Source organism: Doryrhamphus excisus, unplaced genomic scaffold, assembly GCF_037039965.1.
Source record: "Doryrhamphus excisus strain RoL-2023G ecotype Guam unplaced genomic scaffold, RoL_Dexc_Guam_v1.1 HiC_scaffold_24, whole genome shotgun sequence".
Classification (NCBI taxonomy): domain Eukaryota; kingdom Metazoa; phylum Chordata; class Actinopteri; order Syngnathiformes; family Syngnathidae; genus Doryrhamphus; species Doryrhamphus excisus.
In genome coordinates this window covers 2,388,363-2,406,251 of record NW_027621862.1, presented here as the reverse complement: position 1 = coordinate 2,406,251, position 17,889 = coordinate 2,388,363, and the positions used below count along the sequence as shown (strand labels likewise).

At 38.6% G+C, this 17,889-nt stretch overlaps 1 protein-coding gene across 1 annotated transcript; it reads right to left on the bottom strand.

Moving 5' to 3' along the window:
- Positions 1-458: 458 nt before the first annotated feature.
- Positions 459-17,566, bottom strand: LOC131109670 (rho-related GTP-binding protein RhoN-like). Its single transcript, XM_058061908.2, has 5 exons — positions 17,253-17,566; positions 16,788-16,875; positions 5,168-5,277; positions 2,913-3,047; positions 459-1,348 (listed from the first exon to the last, which is right to left on the bottom strand). Exons 1-5 carry the CDS (start codon positions 17,355-17,357, stop codon positions 1,094-1,096), a joined length of 693 nt encoding a protein of 230 aa, XP_057917891.1. The 5' UTR covers positions 17,358-17,566; the 3' UTR covers positions 459-1,093.
- Positions 17,567-17,889: the final 323 nt, after the last annotated feature.

Here is a 17,889-nt window from a genome sequence, read left to right as displayed (position 1 = left end):
GAAAGACAGCTGGGATAGGCTCCAGCAACCCCCGCAACCCTTGTGAGGATAAGTGGTAGAAAATGAATGAATGTATTGCAGTATTTGATTAGACTAATAATAGGCTATAGTCAACCACAAGACAGCGATCAATTAATTAATTTATGAATTTTTGAAACTTAATGACTGTATTATGGACTGAGTGGTTAGCGTGCAGGCCACACAGCTAGGAGACCCGAGTTCGATTCCACCCTCGGCCATCTCTGGCCGGGTTTATATATGTGCCCTGTGATTGGCTGGCCACCAGTCCAGGGTGTACTCCGCCTCTCGCCCGAAAGACAGTATTGGCCAATTAACCTAGCATGTTTTTGGAATGTGGGAGGAAACCGGAGTACCCGGAGAAAAACCCACGCATGCACGGGGGAGAACATGCAAACTCCACACAGAGGGTGGAATTGAACTCGGGTCTTCTAGCTGTGAGGCCTGCGCGTCAGCCGTGTTTAAAACCGAATTGCCTCGACTCCAAAGCAACAGTTGGCACTTGAACCTGCAATAAGGTCATTTTATTTTTGGCCGACTTTAAAAAAAAAATCATCCTTAATCCCATAATCATTTTTTTAACTTTAAGAGAAAGTGGTACGGTTTTCCAAAAATTCAGGAACGCTCAAAATGTATAGAAAATCTTGACGTGGACCAGACCCAAACAACATATTTATGATACATATTTCAGTTTCATATATTCAGTGACTTAGCAGTGCAAGTTATTTATTTCATAATCACATAAACAACTTAACATTTCCTGTCTTATTTGTGTCTTATTCTTTCCCATTGGGCAGTAAAAGAGTATTATTGATTAAACAGCACATCAGTATTGTATAGTCAGACATGGTTTTAGTTGCGTTTGTGGTTTTAGGAATTTGTGCGCTCTCCAAACCTGTTTTGTGTCCAGATTTCGTTATTTAAAAAGAAACTGCTTAGTTTGTTTACCAGCAGTTATGATTATGGTTAACGTCCATGCTAGCTGTGCTTCATTTAACACCTGAACACATCGTTTTCCTAACACCGTCCATTTTTTTTTAAAGCAGTTTAAAGACTTGAACACAATAAATAAAGTCTACATGAGCACGCAGCTCTTGGCTCGCTCTTTCCTCATGGCGGGGGGGTGCTCGTGAATCTCAGTCCGAGGCGGCTGCTGGGAAACCCGCTTAAGCCCACGTCGCGAGCCGGCACGCTTCAACGTGGGCCTGTGGATGCAGGTCACCGAGGCCAACGTGGTAACATGGAACACATCCCGGACGCTGTTCTCCGAGTATTTGGCGGTGCACTCTGCGTAGGCCACGGCGCCGATCTGTCTCGCTAGTTGAGTACCCTAAAAGGAGAAATAAGAAAAGGGGGTCTTGTCTGTGGTTAATTTGGAAAATAAATCTCTCTTGGAGAACGGGTGCTCTAAAAACGGTAAAGAAGCAGAACAATGGAGGCAAAGGACAGGTGATAATTCTTTATTTCCAGCTGCTCCTTTCTTCTTTCATACTGTAGCGATGACTCACTTATGTTTTTAGTCTAACCTTAAATTATCCCTTTTTCTGCGTTTCACCTTATTTCTTTGCTACCATGCTTGCTTTTTTAGTCGCTTGCTAAGAGACCTGTTCTTACTTTGGAACAATCCATTTATTTAGCTAGTTGTTGTGTTCAGTTTCCGTGAGGTCAAAGAGAAGTTTGAATTTCTTGTCAGTCTCTAGACCAGGGGTCTCAAACTCAATTTTACTTGGTGGGGGCCACTGGAGCTCGGGTCTGGGTGAGACTGGGCCGCATCAGGTTTTCCCCCAAAAAAAAAACGCATTTATTAAAAACAGAAAAATGAATAAACTTTGCTTTGGTTTCGATTTTCTACAATAAAAGCTCTGATAAAACATTCCACTGTTCTCAAATATCTTAATTTTTATTTTTCTACACAAAATACGATGAAAAATAAATAAATCAAGAATAAAGAAAATCAATCAGTAATAAATAAATATAATAATAATAATAAAACGACAAATAATAAAAACCACATATAGTTGGTGGGTAGACAAATTATTTTTTCAGATTAAAATGAACAAAGCATTATTAGAGCCCTGTAGACATGACAAAACACGACTATAGTCACATTTATACTCTTTTTATTTACAACATATTGCGCAACTGCAGGGTCTTGAGACACATGCTAACTTGCAAACTAGAGCGCTAGCGACCTAAACAGTAGCCTTCAAGTTATTTCCTTTAAACTTAAATAGCCAAAACTTACCACTTCCACACGGATAGGGAGGATAACAATGAACAGTTTTTATTTACAACATATTGCGCAACTGCAGCATCTTGAGACACATGCTAACTCGCAAACTAGAGAGCTAGCGACCTAAACGGTAGCCTTCAAGTTATTTCCTTTCAACTTAAATAGCCAAAAACTTACCACTTCCACACGGATAGGGAGGATAACTATTAACAGTTATTTAACCTTTAACATGAACATGAATCAAACGTAATAATTTTTTCTGGGTACATGATACCATACAGCATCCATATCAAACTTGCGCGGGCCGTACTAACATTAAACTTTCATATCAAGGCGGGGGCCTCAAACTAGTGCCAGTTTTAATGTCACAATTTGCTTTATTTTTTTTGATAAATGAGAAAAATGCCAAAACAAAAAAACGCTTATATTTTTGTGTAATCATGACACAACAAATCTAGTAATTTATTTTTGCTCTAAGTGCTACTACGTTAATAGTTCCAGGTTCTACCCCGCTTCTACTTAACAACTGCACTGTATTGTTTACAGATGAGATGTGTGTTCCGTGTACAAAAATCCGATACCCGTATTGATAAAACCCCTACTTTCAAGTCAAGTTTCGTTTTTTGTCCCTGAAATAACACAACTTCGAACACAACCTCACCTGTTCGTGGGTGACGGGGATGAGTCTGTGTTTGGACAGCTCCCTCATGATGTTCACGTCGGTCCTCAAGTCCAACTTGCAGCCAACCAGAACCACTTTGGCATTGGGGCAAAACTCCTGCGTTTCTCCTTGCCACTGTAATCAATATCAACACATCATTTTTCCTTGTCCGTGCGTACAAAAGCTCGATTCCACTCGCTCTTTCTTTCTCAGCGGGACGTCTCTCATTGTTTCCTCCCCCTGGCACAGGCTAACACTTGGCTAGCATCTTTTCTTCTTGCTTTACAAAGGAGATCTTTTCTCCAGGACGTCTCAGCGAGCCATCATCTGCTTTAAAATGGTGACTATAGCAGCAATTTAGATAGGAATAAAGTGTTGTATTGTTTGTGTTAATAATAACAAACAGACAGTTTGGGTGAAAAGCTGTTTGTGGCGGGGCTTTCACTTCGAAAATTTGCCAAATGTGTGTGTGGGAAACTAGTTTGAGGCCCCCGCCTTGATATGAAAGTTTAATGTTAGTGCGGCCCACGCAAGTTTGATATGGATGCTGTATGGTATCATGTACCCAGAAAAAATTATTACGTTTGATTCATGTTCATGTTAAAGGTTAAATAACTGTTAATAGTTATCCTCCCTATCCGTGTGGAAGTGGTAAGTTTTTGGCTATTTAAGTTGAAAGGAAATAACTTGAAGGCTACCGTTTAGGTCGCTAGCTCTCTAGTTTGCGAGTTAGCATGTGTCTCAAGACACTGCAGTTGCGCAATATGTTGTAAATAAAAAGAGTATAAATGTGACTATAGTCGTGTTTTGTCATGTCTACAGGGCTCTAATAATGCTTTGTTCATTTTAATCTGAAAAAAATAATTTGTCTACCCACCAACTATATGTGGTTTCTTAAGTTTTTATTATTTGCCGTTTTATTATTATTATTATATTTATTTATTACTGATTGATTTTTTTTTATTCTTGATTTGTTTATTTTATTTTTCATCTTATTTTGTGCAGAAAAATAAAAATTAAGATACAGTAAAGTCTCGTTATATCGATATTCTCGGGAGTCTGAAAAAATACCGATATAACCGGACTATCCATATATCCGATCCTGCGCCGAACTGCATTAAAAGTGGGCGGATCTTTGATATGGCATGTAATTTTCTCCTTGAGTTCATGGATTGCGTATCTAGCATGCTTTTGTACTACAATAAATTTTGTACTACAGTAAATAAAAATAAACTTACGCTGTAGTGATTACCGGTTACCGGGACATAATTCACCCCGGAACTATCAATAGGGAAGGTGTTGCCACCCGGAGGGGTAGGCGCGAGGGACGGGTGTTTTCCGCTGTGTGTGCTGCACTCTGGTGGTGGAAGTGTGAAAAATAAAGTTGACTGGAAGCAGCCGTTCGCCGTGTTCTTTTTTGGTATTGAAATCCTTAAGCAAAGATTGATTTAAGCTGCTTTTGTATCGATATAAGCAGACCAAATTGGCTGGCGGGAGATGAAAAGGGCATCCTAGTAACCGGATTATCATAATAACCGTGTACCGTACTAACGGAGCTAATTATATCATAAAACACTAGAAATATGCCGGGAAATGAAAATAGTATCGTAATAAGTAGTAATTCGTTTTAACCGATATCGATATAATGAGACTTTACTGTATTTGAGAACAGTGGAATGTTTTATCAGAGCTTTTCTTGTAGAAAATCGGAACGTCGCCAATTAACCTAGCAAGTTTTTGGACTGTGCAAGACCAAGGCAGCAGCCTAAAATGAGTCGCATATACCAAAAATATTATTTTTGGTGTTTGTGTTGAGTTTACATGACGATGACATAGGACACAACATTGAAAAATAGGAAAGCGATTAAGAGTCAAGGGCTATTTGTCACGCTGAGAGGGAGAGAGAGGAAAACCGAAGGGCTTTACTCCGTCAGTGATTGTTATTTAAAACATGGCAGTGAAAACAAAAACATTGACAGGATTAGTCGAGCAAATGGAATTGTTTGGCGTGCTTTTGTTTGCGTTACAATCACGTACTAGCGAACGTGTCAGTGTGGCATCCCGGGCATGCATTGTGAATGCACCACCGCCGGTGAGGTCAGAGTTCAAGGTTTTTGTCGTGTTTTGTGTCGGGCCGATGATGTAACTGTTAAATGATGATGGAAAACGCTCCCATGCAAAGCAATTGGAATAAAAAAATGTACAAAAAAAAAAAATTTGTGTAGAAAGTCAAGGAATTGATTTGAGGCACTGACCTTTTTCACCACGCTGTCCAGCGTCTCTGGGCGACTTATATCAAAACAGATGAGTACGGCGTCCGCATCAGGATAAGCTAATGGTCGCACGTTGTCATAGTAGGCTGAACCTGTAAGTGACAAAAACACACATGGAATTATTATGGACTAAAGTGGGTGAGAGTCTTTAGAACTGAACAATGGAGGGCGGTCCTTTACCCCAATAAGCCCACAGGAGGAGCGAGTATGATGAATGAGCGTCACCTGGTTTGTTGACAACGACCAGCGTTGAATTAGAGCATTGTCTGCAACACTTTTGTGATCCAAACACAGAGCTTCAGCAGTTTGACAGGGAATTCCAACAGCATTCCAAACGCAACGCTGTCATCTAACATTGTATGGATCTAGAAACCGTGTGGTGTGACGGCACGCCATGATCACGGATCAGGGACGTACCTTCGATTGTAGTATGCAACTCGCTCCAAATGATATTTATTGAAGGATGGAAGCACTGGCTAGCAATAACCAACAGTGGTGGAAAACATTTTTGGCACACCGTATTTTCCGGACGGTACGTCGCACTTTTTTTCATAGGTTGGCTGTTCCTGCAACTTATACTCCAGAGCGACTTATAAATGAAAAAAACTGTTTATGTTACATAAAGACTAGACACCTTTTCTGTTTTTGTTTATTTTTTGTGTAGCTGAATAAGCATTGTGTTAGCATATCTCACATCTATTAGCCTGTTCTCTATTCTTTTATTAATGATAGAATTTGCTTTCCAAGATGACATAATGTCTGTTTTGGTCAAGTAGTTTGGAAAATAAATTAGCGACTTATACTCTAGTGCGACTTATGTATGTTTTTTTCTGCCTAATTATGCATTTTTGGCCTTCTGTGACTTATACTCCGGAGCGACTTATACTCCAGTGTGACTTATGTATATTTTTTTCTACCTAATTACGCATTTTTAGCCTTGTGTGACTTATACTCCGAAGCGACTTATTCTCCTGTGTGACTTATGTATGTTTTTTTCGACCTAATTATGCATTTTTGGCCTTGTGTGACTTATACTCCGGAGCGACTTATACTCCAGTGCGACTTATGTATGTTTTTTCTACCTAATTATGCATTTTTGACCTTGTGTGACTTATACTCTGGAGCGACTTATACTCCAGTGCGACTTATGTATGTCTTTTTCTACCTAATTATGCTTTTTTGCCCTTGTGTGACTAATACTTCGGAGCGAATTATACTCCTGTGTGACTTATGTATGTTTTTTTTATTCCTAATTATGCATTTTTGGCCTTGTGCGACTTATACTCCAGTGTGACCTATGTATGTTTTTTTCTACCTAAATATGCATTTTTGGCCTTGTGTGACTTATATTCCAGTGTGACTTATGTATGTTTTTTCTACTTAATTATGCATTTTTGGCCTTTGGTGACTTATACTCCAGTGCGACTTACGTATATTTTTTTTCTATCTAATTATGCATTTTTGGCGTTGTGCGACTTATACTCCGGAGCGACTTATAGTCCCGAAAATACGGTATATCATACTTAATTTCAGGTTGTAGCACCGTTTCCCATCTCTACTGAACAACGTTGGCACACCTTTTTTTATCTTATATAATTTTGCATATTTCCCTGGGAAGGCCAAGTGTTCCCAAACAGGATACTTCAATAACGGAAGAGGGTTTTTGAGCTGTGGCTTCTGTTTATGGTTATATCATAATATAATATATATCATATATCAGTCTCTCACTTGTGAGCCTGTGGGCCTGTGTATAATACCAAAAAAACCAATTACGAATATGTACATGTAGTTACTACAGTAGCTTTAATTCTGTCTTTGAATAGAATAGCCTCCATGCAGTCCGTGTTTGTGTATCTTCCGCATGTCGCCGTTTGTGTTGCGCTTTCACAGCGTCCCCTCAGCAAAACATGTTCATACATGCGTGTCATTGTAGTTTTTTTTTTTTTTTTTTTTTTTTTTTTTTTTTTTTCAGGCTTCTGATTCATTGTTGCCGCTGGATTTCACACACATACACACAAACTATCTCACTTTCTTTTGCTGCTTAAAGGCTTCCTGGCATTAACAGATCTCATCTCAAGGTTTCCATGAGGTGCACTAATCCACGTTCCGCGCTAATGTGTATTGATTCGGTTAGCTTTTGCTCCTATGCACTCTCGGCTGTGTAGTTGTATGGCGCCCCTGGAGGCCACGATACGACGTTTGATGTTAAGCAGCACCGCACAGAACCCTCGGCCCATCTGTCCTGGATCCGAAATAAACCCCCTTAAAGAGCCTTCAGCGTCAGACGCCGGTGAACAGCAGGCATTTTGCTTCGTCAGTGGACATTAGGGGATGTCATTACTTAAAAATGATTTTTTTTTCTTATTACACAGATCCAACAAAGTATGCTTAGTTTGCTGGTTTTGTTCTCTTTTGTTTTCATTCATTCATTTTCTACCGCTTTTTCCTCACAAGGGTTGGCGGGGGGTGCTGGAGCCTATCCTAGCTGTCTTCAGGCAAGAGGCGGGGTACACCCTGGACTGGTGGCCAGCCAATCACAGGGCACATATAGACAAACAACCATTCACACTCACATTCATACCTATGGACAATTTGGAGTCGCTAATTAACCTAGCATGTTTTTGGAATGTGGGAGGAAATTGAACCCTGGTCTCCTAGCTGTGAGGTCTGCGCGCTAACCACTAGCCACCCCTCTTGTTTTCTATCCATAATTCCCATATATAGTAGCTTTATTAGCCTACTGTGGATGAATATGTATATATTTACAGGCCTTTATTTGGCATATCAGCCAAATAAGTACGTTTTATTTCCTAAATTATGGTTTGTATGGTCATATCACCTCGTACTTCGGTACGAGGTACGTTATTTAAAAAACAAAAAAACAAACTTAAACTGTATTATGGAAAGCAGGAAGTGAACAAATGTAACAGTTACTGATTGTAAAAGTACCAGATGGAGGGGTAGGATTTAATAAGCTTTGCTTCTTCCTACTCCTTTTTGGACATGTGGAACTGGGAACTGATTATGGGATGCATTCAATTGTAATATGATGCATGTTCAAATGAAATAAAACCATTAAAAATTAAAAAAAAATAAAAAACATTTTTTAAATTAAATTTAAAAAATTAAATAAAAAAACTGAAATTATATTAGGAAATAAAACCATAAAAAAAATGTAAAACATTTTTCTTAATTAAATTTAAAAAATTAAATTAAAAAACTTAAATTATATTAGGAAAGCAGGAAGTGAATAAATCACCCCGTACTTCGGTATGAGGTACATTATTAAAAAAAACAAAAAAAAACCTTAAACTGTATTATGGAAAGCAGGAAGTGAACAAATGTAACAGTTTGGGATGCATTCAATTGTAATCTGATGCATGTTCAAATGAAATAAAACCATTAAAAATAAAAAAAAAATTAAAAACTTTTTTTAAATTAAATTTAAAAAATTAAATAAAAAAACTTAAATTATATTAGGAAATAAAACCATAAAAAATTACAAATAAAAAAATGTAAAACATTTTTCTTAATTAAATTTAAAAAATTAAATTAAAAAACTTTATAGTTATATTAGGAAAGCAGGAAGTGAACAAATCACCTCGTACTTCGGTAGGAGTTTCATTATTTAAAAAAAAAAACCTTAAACTGTATTATGGAAAGCAGGAAGTGAACAAATGTAACAGTTTGGGATGCATGTTCAAATGAAATAAAACCATGACCAAATTAGTACTATGTGGCAGTACTGAAGCATGCTTATAGCGTTTAACTATTACACCAGTAGGTATTTTTATCTCTATAATTCCCACACTTATCCATGGATGCTAGCCAGGTGCGTCCCTCTCATTTCTCCCCATCTTGCCCATTAATTTGCCACCGAATGTGAACCTATAGTTGCGCTCTGAGGAATATAAAGTTTTAATGAGGCGGAATGTCTCTGCGAACAACCTTTTAATGAGCCCTTCCGGGCAACGTCGCTTGACTCGGAAATGAAGGGCGGACATATTTATCTATTCTACGTTTACGCTAAATCTTGTTACCCAAAATTTTCAACGCTCTTATCTCCTTTTTTTTTTGTCACTCAGTCGGTCGGAGCTTGAAAGAAATAAATAATGAAAAGAAAGACATTTCTTTTCGTCATTCAAGCTGTAAAATAACTGATAAGAGACAATCAGGCTGGCTGTTATATCTTTTCGTCTTTGGGATGCTCTGCATAATTCAAGAGTGCGCTCACACACACACACACACACACACCTTTAATCCTCCCTTATGACATCTTCCATCACAACCACAGTAATTCTCATTAATATTAAAGTCATGTTCGTCCTTTTTTTTTAAGGCAATGTGGCGTTTTTTTTGTTTTTTCTCGCCGTGTTTTTGTGATGCATCTCCAGCACTTTTTGAACTCAAACTGTGCGTGTACACCATTTATTATTCGGCAAACAGAGTCCACACGCAAACACAAGCTGAGTGAGGCTAATTGCTTAGCATACGCGTGTAAACAATCCAAAATACCCCGAGGAGATGATGTTTTTTTTCCTCCACTTTTAGATTTGAAATTTCTGATTTCTGTGTCCCCGTTGTTGTTAACCGTAAGACTTCAAAATAAAAAAAAAATAAAAAAATATCCACTGAGCTGTGAATTACAGTCTTAGGTTTTCCTAAAACAGCACAGCATCAGTACAAAAGTTTTAAATCAGGGGTCTCAAACTCAATTTACTGAGGGGCCACTGGAGCTAGGGTCTGGGCAAGGCTGGGCCACATCAGGTTTTCAAAAAAAAAAAAAGTATTTATTAAAAACAGAAAAATATACAAACTTTTTCAGTGCTTTGGTTCCGATTTTCTACAATAAAAGCTCTGATAAAACATTCCACTGTTCTCAAATATCTTCATTTTTATTTTTCTGCACAAAATAAGATGAAAAATAAATAAACAAACTAAGAATAAAGAAAATCAGTAATAAATGAATAAATATAATAATAATAATAATAATAAAGCGGCAAATAATAAAAACTTAAGAAACCACATATAGTTGGTGGGTAGACAAATTATTTTTTTCAGATTAAAATGAACAAAGCATTATTAGAGCCCTGTAGACATGACAAAACACGACTATACTCACATTTATACTCTTTATATTTACAACATATTGCGCAACTGCAGGGTCTTGAGACACATGCTAACTCGCAAACTTAGAGAGCTAGCGACCTAAACGGTAGCCTTCAAGTTATTTCCTTTCAACTTAAATAGCCAAAAACTTACCACTTCCACACAGATAGGGAGGATAACTATGAACAGTTTTTATTTACAACATATTGCGCAACTGCAGGGTCTTGAGACACATGCTAACTCGCAAACTAGAGAGCTAGCGACCTAAACGGTAGCCTTCAAGTTATTTCCTTTCAACTTAAATAGCCAAAAACTTACCACTTCCACACAGATAGGGAGGATAACTATGAACAGTTTTTATTTACAACATATTGCGCAACTGCAGGGTCTTGAGACACATGCTAACTCGCAAACTAGAGAGCTAGCGACCTAAACGGTAGCCTTCAAGTTATTTCCTTTCAACTTAAATAGCCAAAAACTTACCACTTCCACACGGATAGGGAGGATAACTATTAACAGTTATTTAACCTTTAACATGAACATGAATCAAACATAATAATTTTTTCTGGGTACATGATACCATACAGCATCCATATCAAACATTAAACTTTCATATCAAGGCGGGGGCCTCAAACTAGTGTCCGCGTGTTTGAGACCCCTGATGTAAATGAACCACAGCACCCCAGTGCCAGTAGCACTCATGGAGCCCCAGAACAGGACGCCATACCACCACCATGCTTCAGCTCTTTAAACAGTAATGCCTGTGTGAACTCATTTCAGTGGGTAGTAGTGGACAGCTAATTACTTTAAAGTACTGTATAGCTTTACTTTACTTTATATAGTATTTTGTCCCTGGAGAAGACGTGGGCGGTGTATAAGGCATAATTAATTTATTAAAAAAAAAAAAAAATTAAAAAGTATGTCACAATGCTTCCAAATAAGGTCACCCACATCCAGAGGCCTCAGTAAGTAATGGCTAGGGAATTGGACTTGGGGGTTCAATTGGTCCATCTTGTATTATTGATACATCCAGTCTTCAGTGGATGGACCGATCCCTTGAGTGACTCGCATTAGTTTTTTGCAGTGAAAAATAAAAAATATAGTAAAATAAAGTAAAAAATATAATTCTCTTTTAGCTGTCATGAGCGTTAACAAGTAGAGTGGAGGGGGGGTGCGGGGGGGACCTTTGTATGCTTATTCGAGCGTCACAGTGTTGACCGTTTCTTTCTCGCCTGTGGTGCTAATGTTAGCATGAGCTAGGGAGCAATTAGTCAGCTTTCTGTTTGCTATGTGTCAACTTTTTTTCCCCTGAATCCCAAAATGGGATTCAGGGGAAACTGAGTCGGGTTAATTCATGCTAGTTTAAATGTGCAAGTGATTTTAATAAGCCCTACCGGAAAGCATCCTGTTCCTGTTTTGCGTGTCTGTAGCTTTAATGCTAATTAGCTGTGTTTTTATGCACCTGTTTCCAAACAAATATGTGTCTCCAGGAATCGTTATTATGGAAACAAAATGATCACAGTAACCGCTGACTCACTGATAGTTGGTAGATTTCATTTTAAGACGTGTAGTGAAGCCTTATTGTTTTTTACAAGATATTAATGTTATATGTTATATTGCATATGCTATGATATTATATTGCATACAAGATTTCTAAAGGAGGGCTGCACGGCGGACGAGTGGTTAGCGCGCAGACCACACAGCTAGGAGACCCGAGTTCAATTCCACCCTCGGCCATCTCTGTGTGGAGTTTGCATGTTCTCCCCGTGCATGCGTGGGTTTTCTCCGGGTACTCCGGTTTCCTCCCACATTCCAAAAACATGCTAGGTTAATTAGCGACTCCAAATTGTCCATAGGTATGAATGTGAGTGTGAATGGTTGTTTGTCTATATGTGCCCTGTGATTGGCTGGCCACCAGTCCAGGGTGTACCCCGCCTCTCGCCTGAAGAAGACAGCTGGGATAGGCTCCAGCACCCCAGCGACACTCATGAAAATGAATGAATGAATGAATAAAAATGGCTGCCGGAATGCAAATACATATACTCCATATATATGAGTATTGTGCCATATCAACCAGACAATACACTACCAATGTATGATGCAGAATATTAACCAACTACTATGCAAGCTCAAAAGACTCAGTAAGTGGTATGAATGTGAGTGTGAATGGTTGTTTGTCTATATGTGCCGTGTGATTGGGTGGCCACCAGTCCAGGGTGTACCCGCCTTTTGTCCGAAGACAGCTGGGATAGGCTCCAGCACCCCTGGCAACCCTTGTGAGTATAAGCGGTAGAGAATGAATGAATATATTTTGAATGTTTAGTGCTCTGGGGACATATTAGTTAGAACATCATTTCATAATGACTCAATGATGGTGTGGACATGGTCTTGGACAGATGTTCTCTTCCAAAGTTTCAGTCCTGTCTGAAAGAAACACCCAGAAGCCCCTGAGGGATTGAGACTGAGACACATGGAGTCCATTGATTTTCAATGTACCCTCAAGTCTCCTAATGGGCAGACCAGGAGAACCTGCTCCGCCCTCCACTTAAGAGTCGAGCACTCCACTTTGACACCGTATCCTCCTGTCTCTTCACTCGCTACTATTTTTATTCCCCCCTACTTCTCAGGCAACAAACAACAGCACTTGAACTCCATCTTGCAAGAAAAAGTAAATATCGTTTCCAGGAGCTACACACACACACACACACACACACACACACACACGGCAGACGTGGCTTTCAAGGAAGTAATTGGAGGTCATAAGAGCTGCTCATGAATGAATGATGGATTGTTAAGATGATCCCACTGATGGAAGGATGAAAGCATCGGCAGAACAAGTTGGCAAAGTGTTTTGTAGCACCAAGCCACACTGAAGTTGAACGCATGTTTTTATCGTTTAGGCCCTGCAGGACGAAAGGCATAAAAATCCAGGTTGCAGGTTTCAAAGTGTCTCTCGACCGCGTGCTGCCTTGCCTGGAGGACAGAGTTAAAATGGTAGCGTTATGGCCGACTGTCACTTTGTCGGTTTAGCCGGTTTTGTTGTTTTTTTTGGATTGGAGTTGTATGGATTATGTACACATTTTATTACGTAATTTGTAGTTTTTTTGTAAGACGACAATTTGATTCTCTGACCCCATATTTGTAGTCCAATTCTGTCACAGAACTTTAAATATGGCACCATTTTAGAGACTTCAGAGTCTTAACTGGAATTTTTTGAAATTATATCATCATTTAGGGGCGGCACGGTGGATGAGTGGTTAGCGCTCAGACCTCACAGCTAGGAGGAGATTGCATGTTCTCCCCGTGCATGCGTGGGTTTTCTCCGGGTACTCCGGTTTCCTCCCACATTCCAAAAACATGCTAGGTTAATAGGATTTATTCTTTTAACCATTATTAGAGCCCTGTAGACATGAAATAACACCCCTATAGTTATTGTTGGTTGACAACACATTGCTCAAGTGTAATGCTCAGGCTACGGGATCACTGCAGGGACATGCTACCGAGCTACCTAGTTAGCCTCCCATTGATTTATTCTAAACTTAAGAAAGGGTTCAAAAGCAGTGGGTAAGAAAGACAATATAAGAAGCCAAAAAACTACTATTTCCATATTATTAGAGCTCCGTAGGCATGAAATAACACCCCTATAGTTATTGTTGGTTGACAACACATTGCTCAAGTGTAATGCTCAAGCTACGGGATCACTGCAGGGACATAAGAGATGGCCGGCGCTTTAAACATTAGCATGCTACCGAGCTACCTAGTTAGCCTCCCATTGATTTATTCTAAACTTAAAAAAAGGGTTCAAAAGCAGTGGGTAAGAAAGACAATATAAGAAGCCAAAAAACTACTATTTCCATATTATTAGAGCTCCGTAGACATGAAATAACACCCCTATAGTTATTGTTGGTTTACAACACATTGCTCAAGTGTAACGCTCAAGCTACGGGATCACTGCAGAGACATAAGAGACGGCCGGCGCTTTAAACATTAGCATGCTACCGAGCTACCTAGTTAGCCTACCATTGATTTATTCTAAACTTAAGAAAGACAATATAAGAAGCCAAAAACTACTATTTCCATATTATTAGAGCTCCGTAGGCATGAAATAACACCCCTATAGTTATTGTTGGTTGACAACACATTGCTCAAGTGTAATGCTCAAGCTACGGGATCACTGCAGGGACATAAGAGACGGCCGGCGCTTTAAACATTAGCATGCTACCTACTTAGCGTACCATTTTTTTTAATTCTAAACTTAAGAAAGACAATATAAGAAGCCAAAAAACTACTATTTCCATATTATTAGAGCTCCGTAGGCATGAAATAACACCCCTATAGTTATTGTTGGTTGACAACACATTGCTCAAGTGTAATGCTCAAGCTACGGGATCACTGCAGGGACATAAGAGACGGCCGGCGCTTTAAACATAGCATGCTACCTACTTAGCGTACCATTTTTTTTAATTCTAAACTTAAAGACAATATAAGAAGCCAAAAAACTACTATTTCCATATTATTAGAGCTCCGTAGGCATGAAATAACACCCCTATAGTTATTGTTGGTTGACAACACATTGCTCAAGTTTAATGCTCAAGCTACGGGATCACTGCAGGGACATAAGAGACGGCCGGCGCTTTAAACATTAGCATGCTACCTACTTAGCGTACCATTTTTTTTAATTCTAAACTTAAGAAAGACAATATAAGAAGCCAAAAAACTACTATTTCCATATTATTAGAGCTCCGTAGGCATGAAATAACACCCCTATAGTTATTGTTGGTTGACAACACATTGCTCAAGTTTAATGCTCAAGCTACGGGATCACTGCAGGGACATAAGAGATGGCCGGCGCTTTAAACATTAGCAGGCTACCTACTTAGCGTACCATTTTTTTTAATTCTAAACTTAAGAAAGACAATATAAGAAGCCAAAAAACTACTATTTCCATATTATTAGAGCTCCGTAGACATGAAATAACACCCCTATAGTTATTGTTGGTTGACAACACATTGCTCAAGTGTAATGCTCAAGCTACGGGATCACTGCAGGGACATAAGAGACGGCCGGCGCTTTAAACATTAGCATGCTACCTACTTAGCGTACCATTTTTTTTAATTCTAAACTTAAGAAAGACAATATAAGAAGCCAAAAAACTACTATTTCCATATTATTAGAGCTCCGTAGACATGAAATAACACCCCTATAGTTATTGTTGGTTGACAACACATTGCTCAAGTGTAATGCTCAAGCTACGGGATCACTGCAGGGACATAAGAGACGGCCGGCGCTTTAAACATTAGCATGCTACCGAGCTACCTAGTTAGCCTACCATTGATTTATTCTAAACTTAAGAAAGACAATATAAGAAGCCAAAAACTACTATTTCCATATTATTAGAGCTCCGTAGACATGCAATAACACTGTATAGTTCTAAATACTCATAACCTTCTTGTGTTGAATGCCAGCCACATGACATCACATGCAAAGACTTCATAGACGACGTGTGACATAACTACTGTAGTACTGCATTAGTAACCAGACCCATGAATTTACAAGAGAAAGGTGTGTATGTATGTTAATGTTCATGTGAGAGAGGCAATAGTAACCCAACAGGCAATACAGGCCTTGAAGCTAACACAGCTGTTCATCTAAATCCTGCCTGTCTGGTCTGTCGAGATACACACACACACAAAACGCTGTCAACTCTCACCTTAAACCGTGTAAAGCAAGGATCTCAAACACGCGGCCCGCGGGCCCTAGTTTGAGGCCCCCGCCTTGATATGAAAGTTTAATGTTAGTGCGGCCCGCGCAAGTTTGATATGGATGCTGTATGGTATCATGTACCCAGAAAAAAATATTACGTTTGATTCATGTTCATGTTAAAGGTTAAATAACTGTTAATAGTTATCCTCCCTATCCGTGTGGAAGTGGTAAGTTTTTGGCTATTTAAGTTGAAAGGAAATAACTTGAAGGCTACCGTTTAGGTCGCTAGCTCTCTAGTTTGCGAGTTAGCATGTGTCTCAAGACGCTGCAGTTGCGTAATATGTGTAAATAAAAAAGTATAAATGTGACTATAGTCGTGTTTTGTCATGTCTACAGGGCTCTAATAATGCTTTGTTCATTTTAATATGAAAAAAAATAATTTGTCTACCCACCAACTATATGTGGTTTCTTAAGTTTTTATTATTTGGTGTTTTATTATTATTATTATATTTATTTATTACTGATTGATTTTCTTTATTCTTGATTTGTTTATTTATTTTTCATCTTATTTTGTGTAGAAAAATAAAAATTAAGATATTTGAGAACAGTGGAATGTTTTATCAGAGCTTTTTGTAGAAAATCTGAACCAAAGCAAAGTTTATTCATTTTTTTGTTTTTAATAATGCGTTTTTTTTTGTTTTTGTTTTTGTTTTTTTTGGAAAACCTGATGCGGCCCAGTCTCACCCAGACCCTAGCTCCAGTGGCCCCCAAGTAAAGGGACTTCTCTTACCTGACGTGTCCCACATGTTGAGCTCGATACGCTGTTTGTCGATCTCGAAACTTGCCGTGTAATTTTCAAACACCGTGGGAACATAATTCTGGAAAAAAAAAATAATGTTGATTTAAAAACTTGAAGTTATGTAATAATAGATGCACGACGACTGTGGGTGGAATTGTTGAATCAACTTACATTCATGACGTCGTCATTTGTAAAGTTGACATGGTTTTTTTTTCAATAGAATTTAAAATTAATAATTAAATAATACTGTTATCTCATTAAAAGATAACATGACCCGATAGATGTTTAAAACTCCATCAACCAAAAACAAAGCAAACCATAATTAAGTAAAACATATGATCAATTCATATTACAAATTAAAAATATATATTTTGCAGTATTTTTGAAAATGGAATCATTGATGAAAGTTGTGATGTTGCATTTACAAAGCAAGCATAGCCGACGTGTTTATCTCACCTCTGGGTATGAGTCTTTGGCAAAGACGTGGAGAAGAGCTGTTTTTCCACACTGCGTGTCACCAACCACCACGATCTTACATCGAAGCAGCCCTTTGCCCTCCATCGCGTCCTGTGCCGGGTTACTGCGTGATTCTCTGCCTAGCCTGCCAACTTGTCATTTAGCCTTCCTACGAACAAAAAAATAATAATAATATAGCGCTGATGATTATAATATAAATGTTCCACGCTGTGGATTTTTTTTTAAGTAAATTCTTTAGCTCCACAGTGAAGGTTGCATGTTCTGAAAGAAGCTGCGCTCATCTGCTCTAAAAGAGGAAGGCGGCGCGAAGTCAAGCTCGAGTCGCTGCTTTATATGACTTCCGGTTTGATGTTGCTTTTAATCGCAATGACACCAAAACAGCCCACAGTGTCATAATAAAACACGTTATTGATATCGTATTGTAGTCACACTAAATAATAACGACTTAAATATCTCATATTTGTGTTCCTTAAGTGGCGCCACGGTTTACTTTGAAGGGATACTTCCGGTATCTCAAATGTTCACGCATAAGCGCTTACGTTGTAGTTTCTAGCTATTTGTCGCCCTCTACTGGTCACAAGAAACAATGCCACTTAACAATCATGTTAAAGTGGTG

Bases quoted from the DNA above. Each gene is read 5' to 3' on its own strand.
- LOC131109670 (XM_058061908.2), bottom strand. From the start codon at position 17,357: ATGGAGGGCAAAGGGCTGCTTCGATGTAAGATCGTGGTGGTTGGTGAC. The intron at 16,876-17,252 runs GTGAGATAAACA...TTTTTTTTCCAG, and splicing joins CCAAAGACTCATACCCAGAG to AATTATGTTCCCACGGTGTT. The intron at 3,048-5,167 runs GTCAGTGCCTCA...TATTGATTACAG, and splicing joins TGGACAGCGTGGTGAAAAAG to TGGCAAGGAGAAACGCAGGA.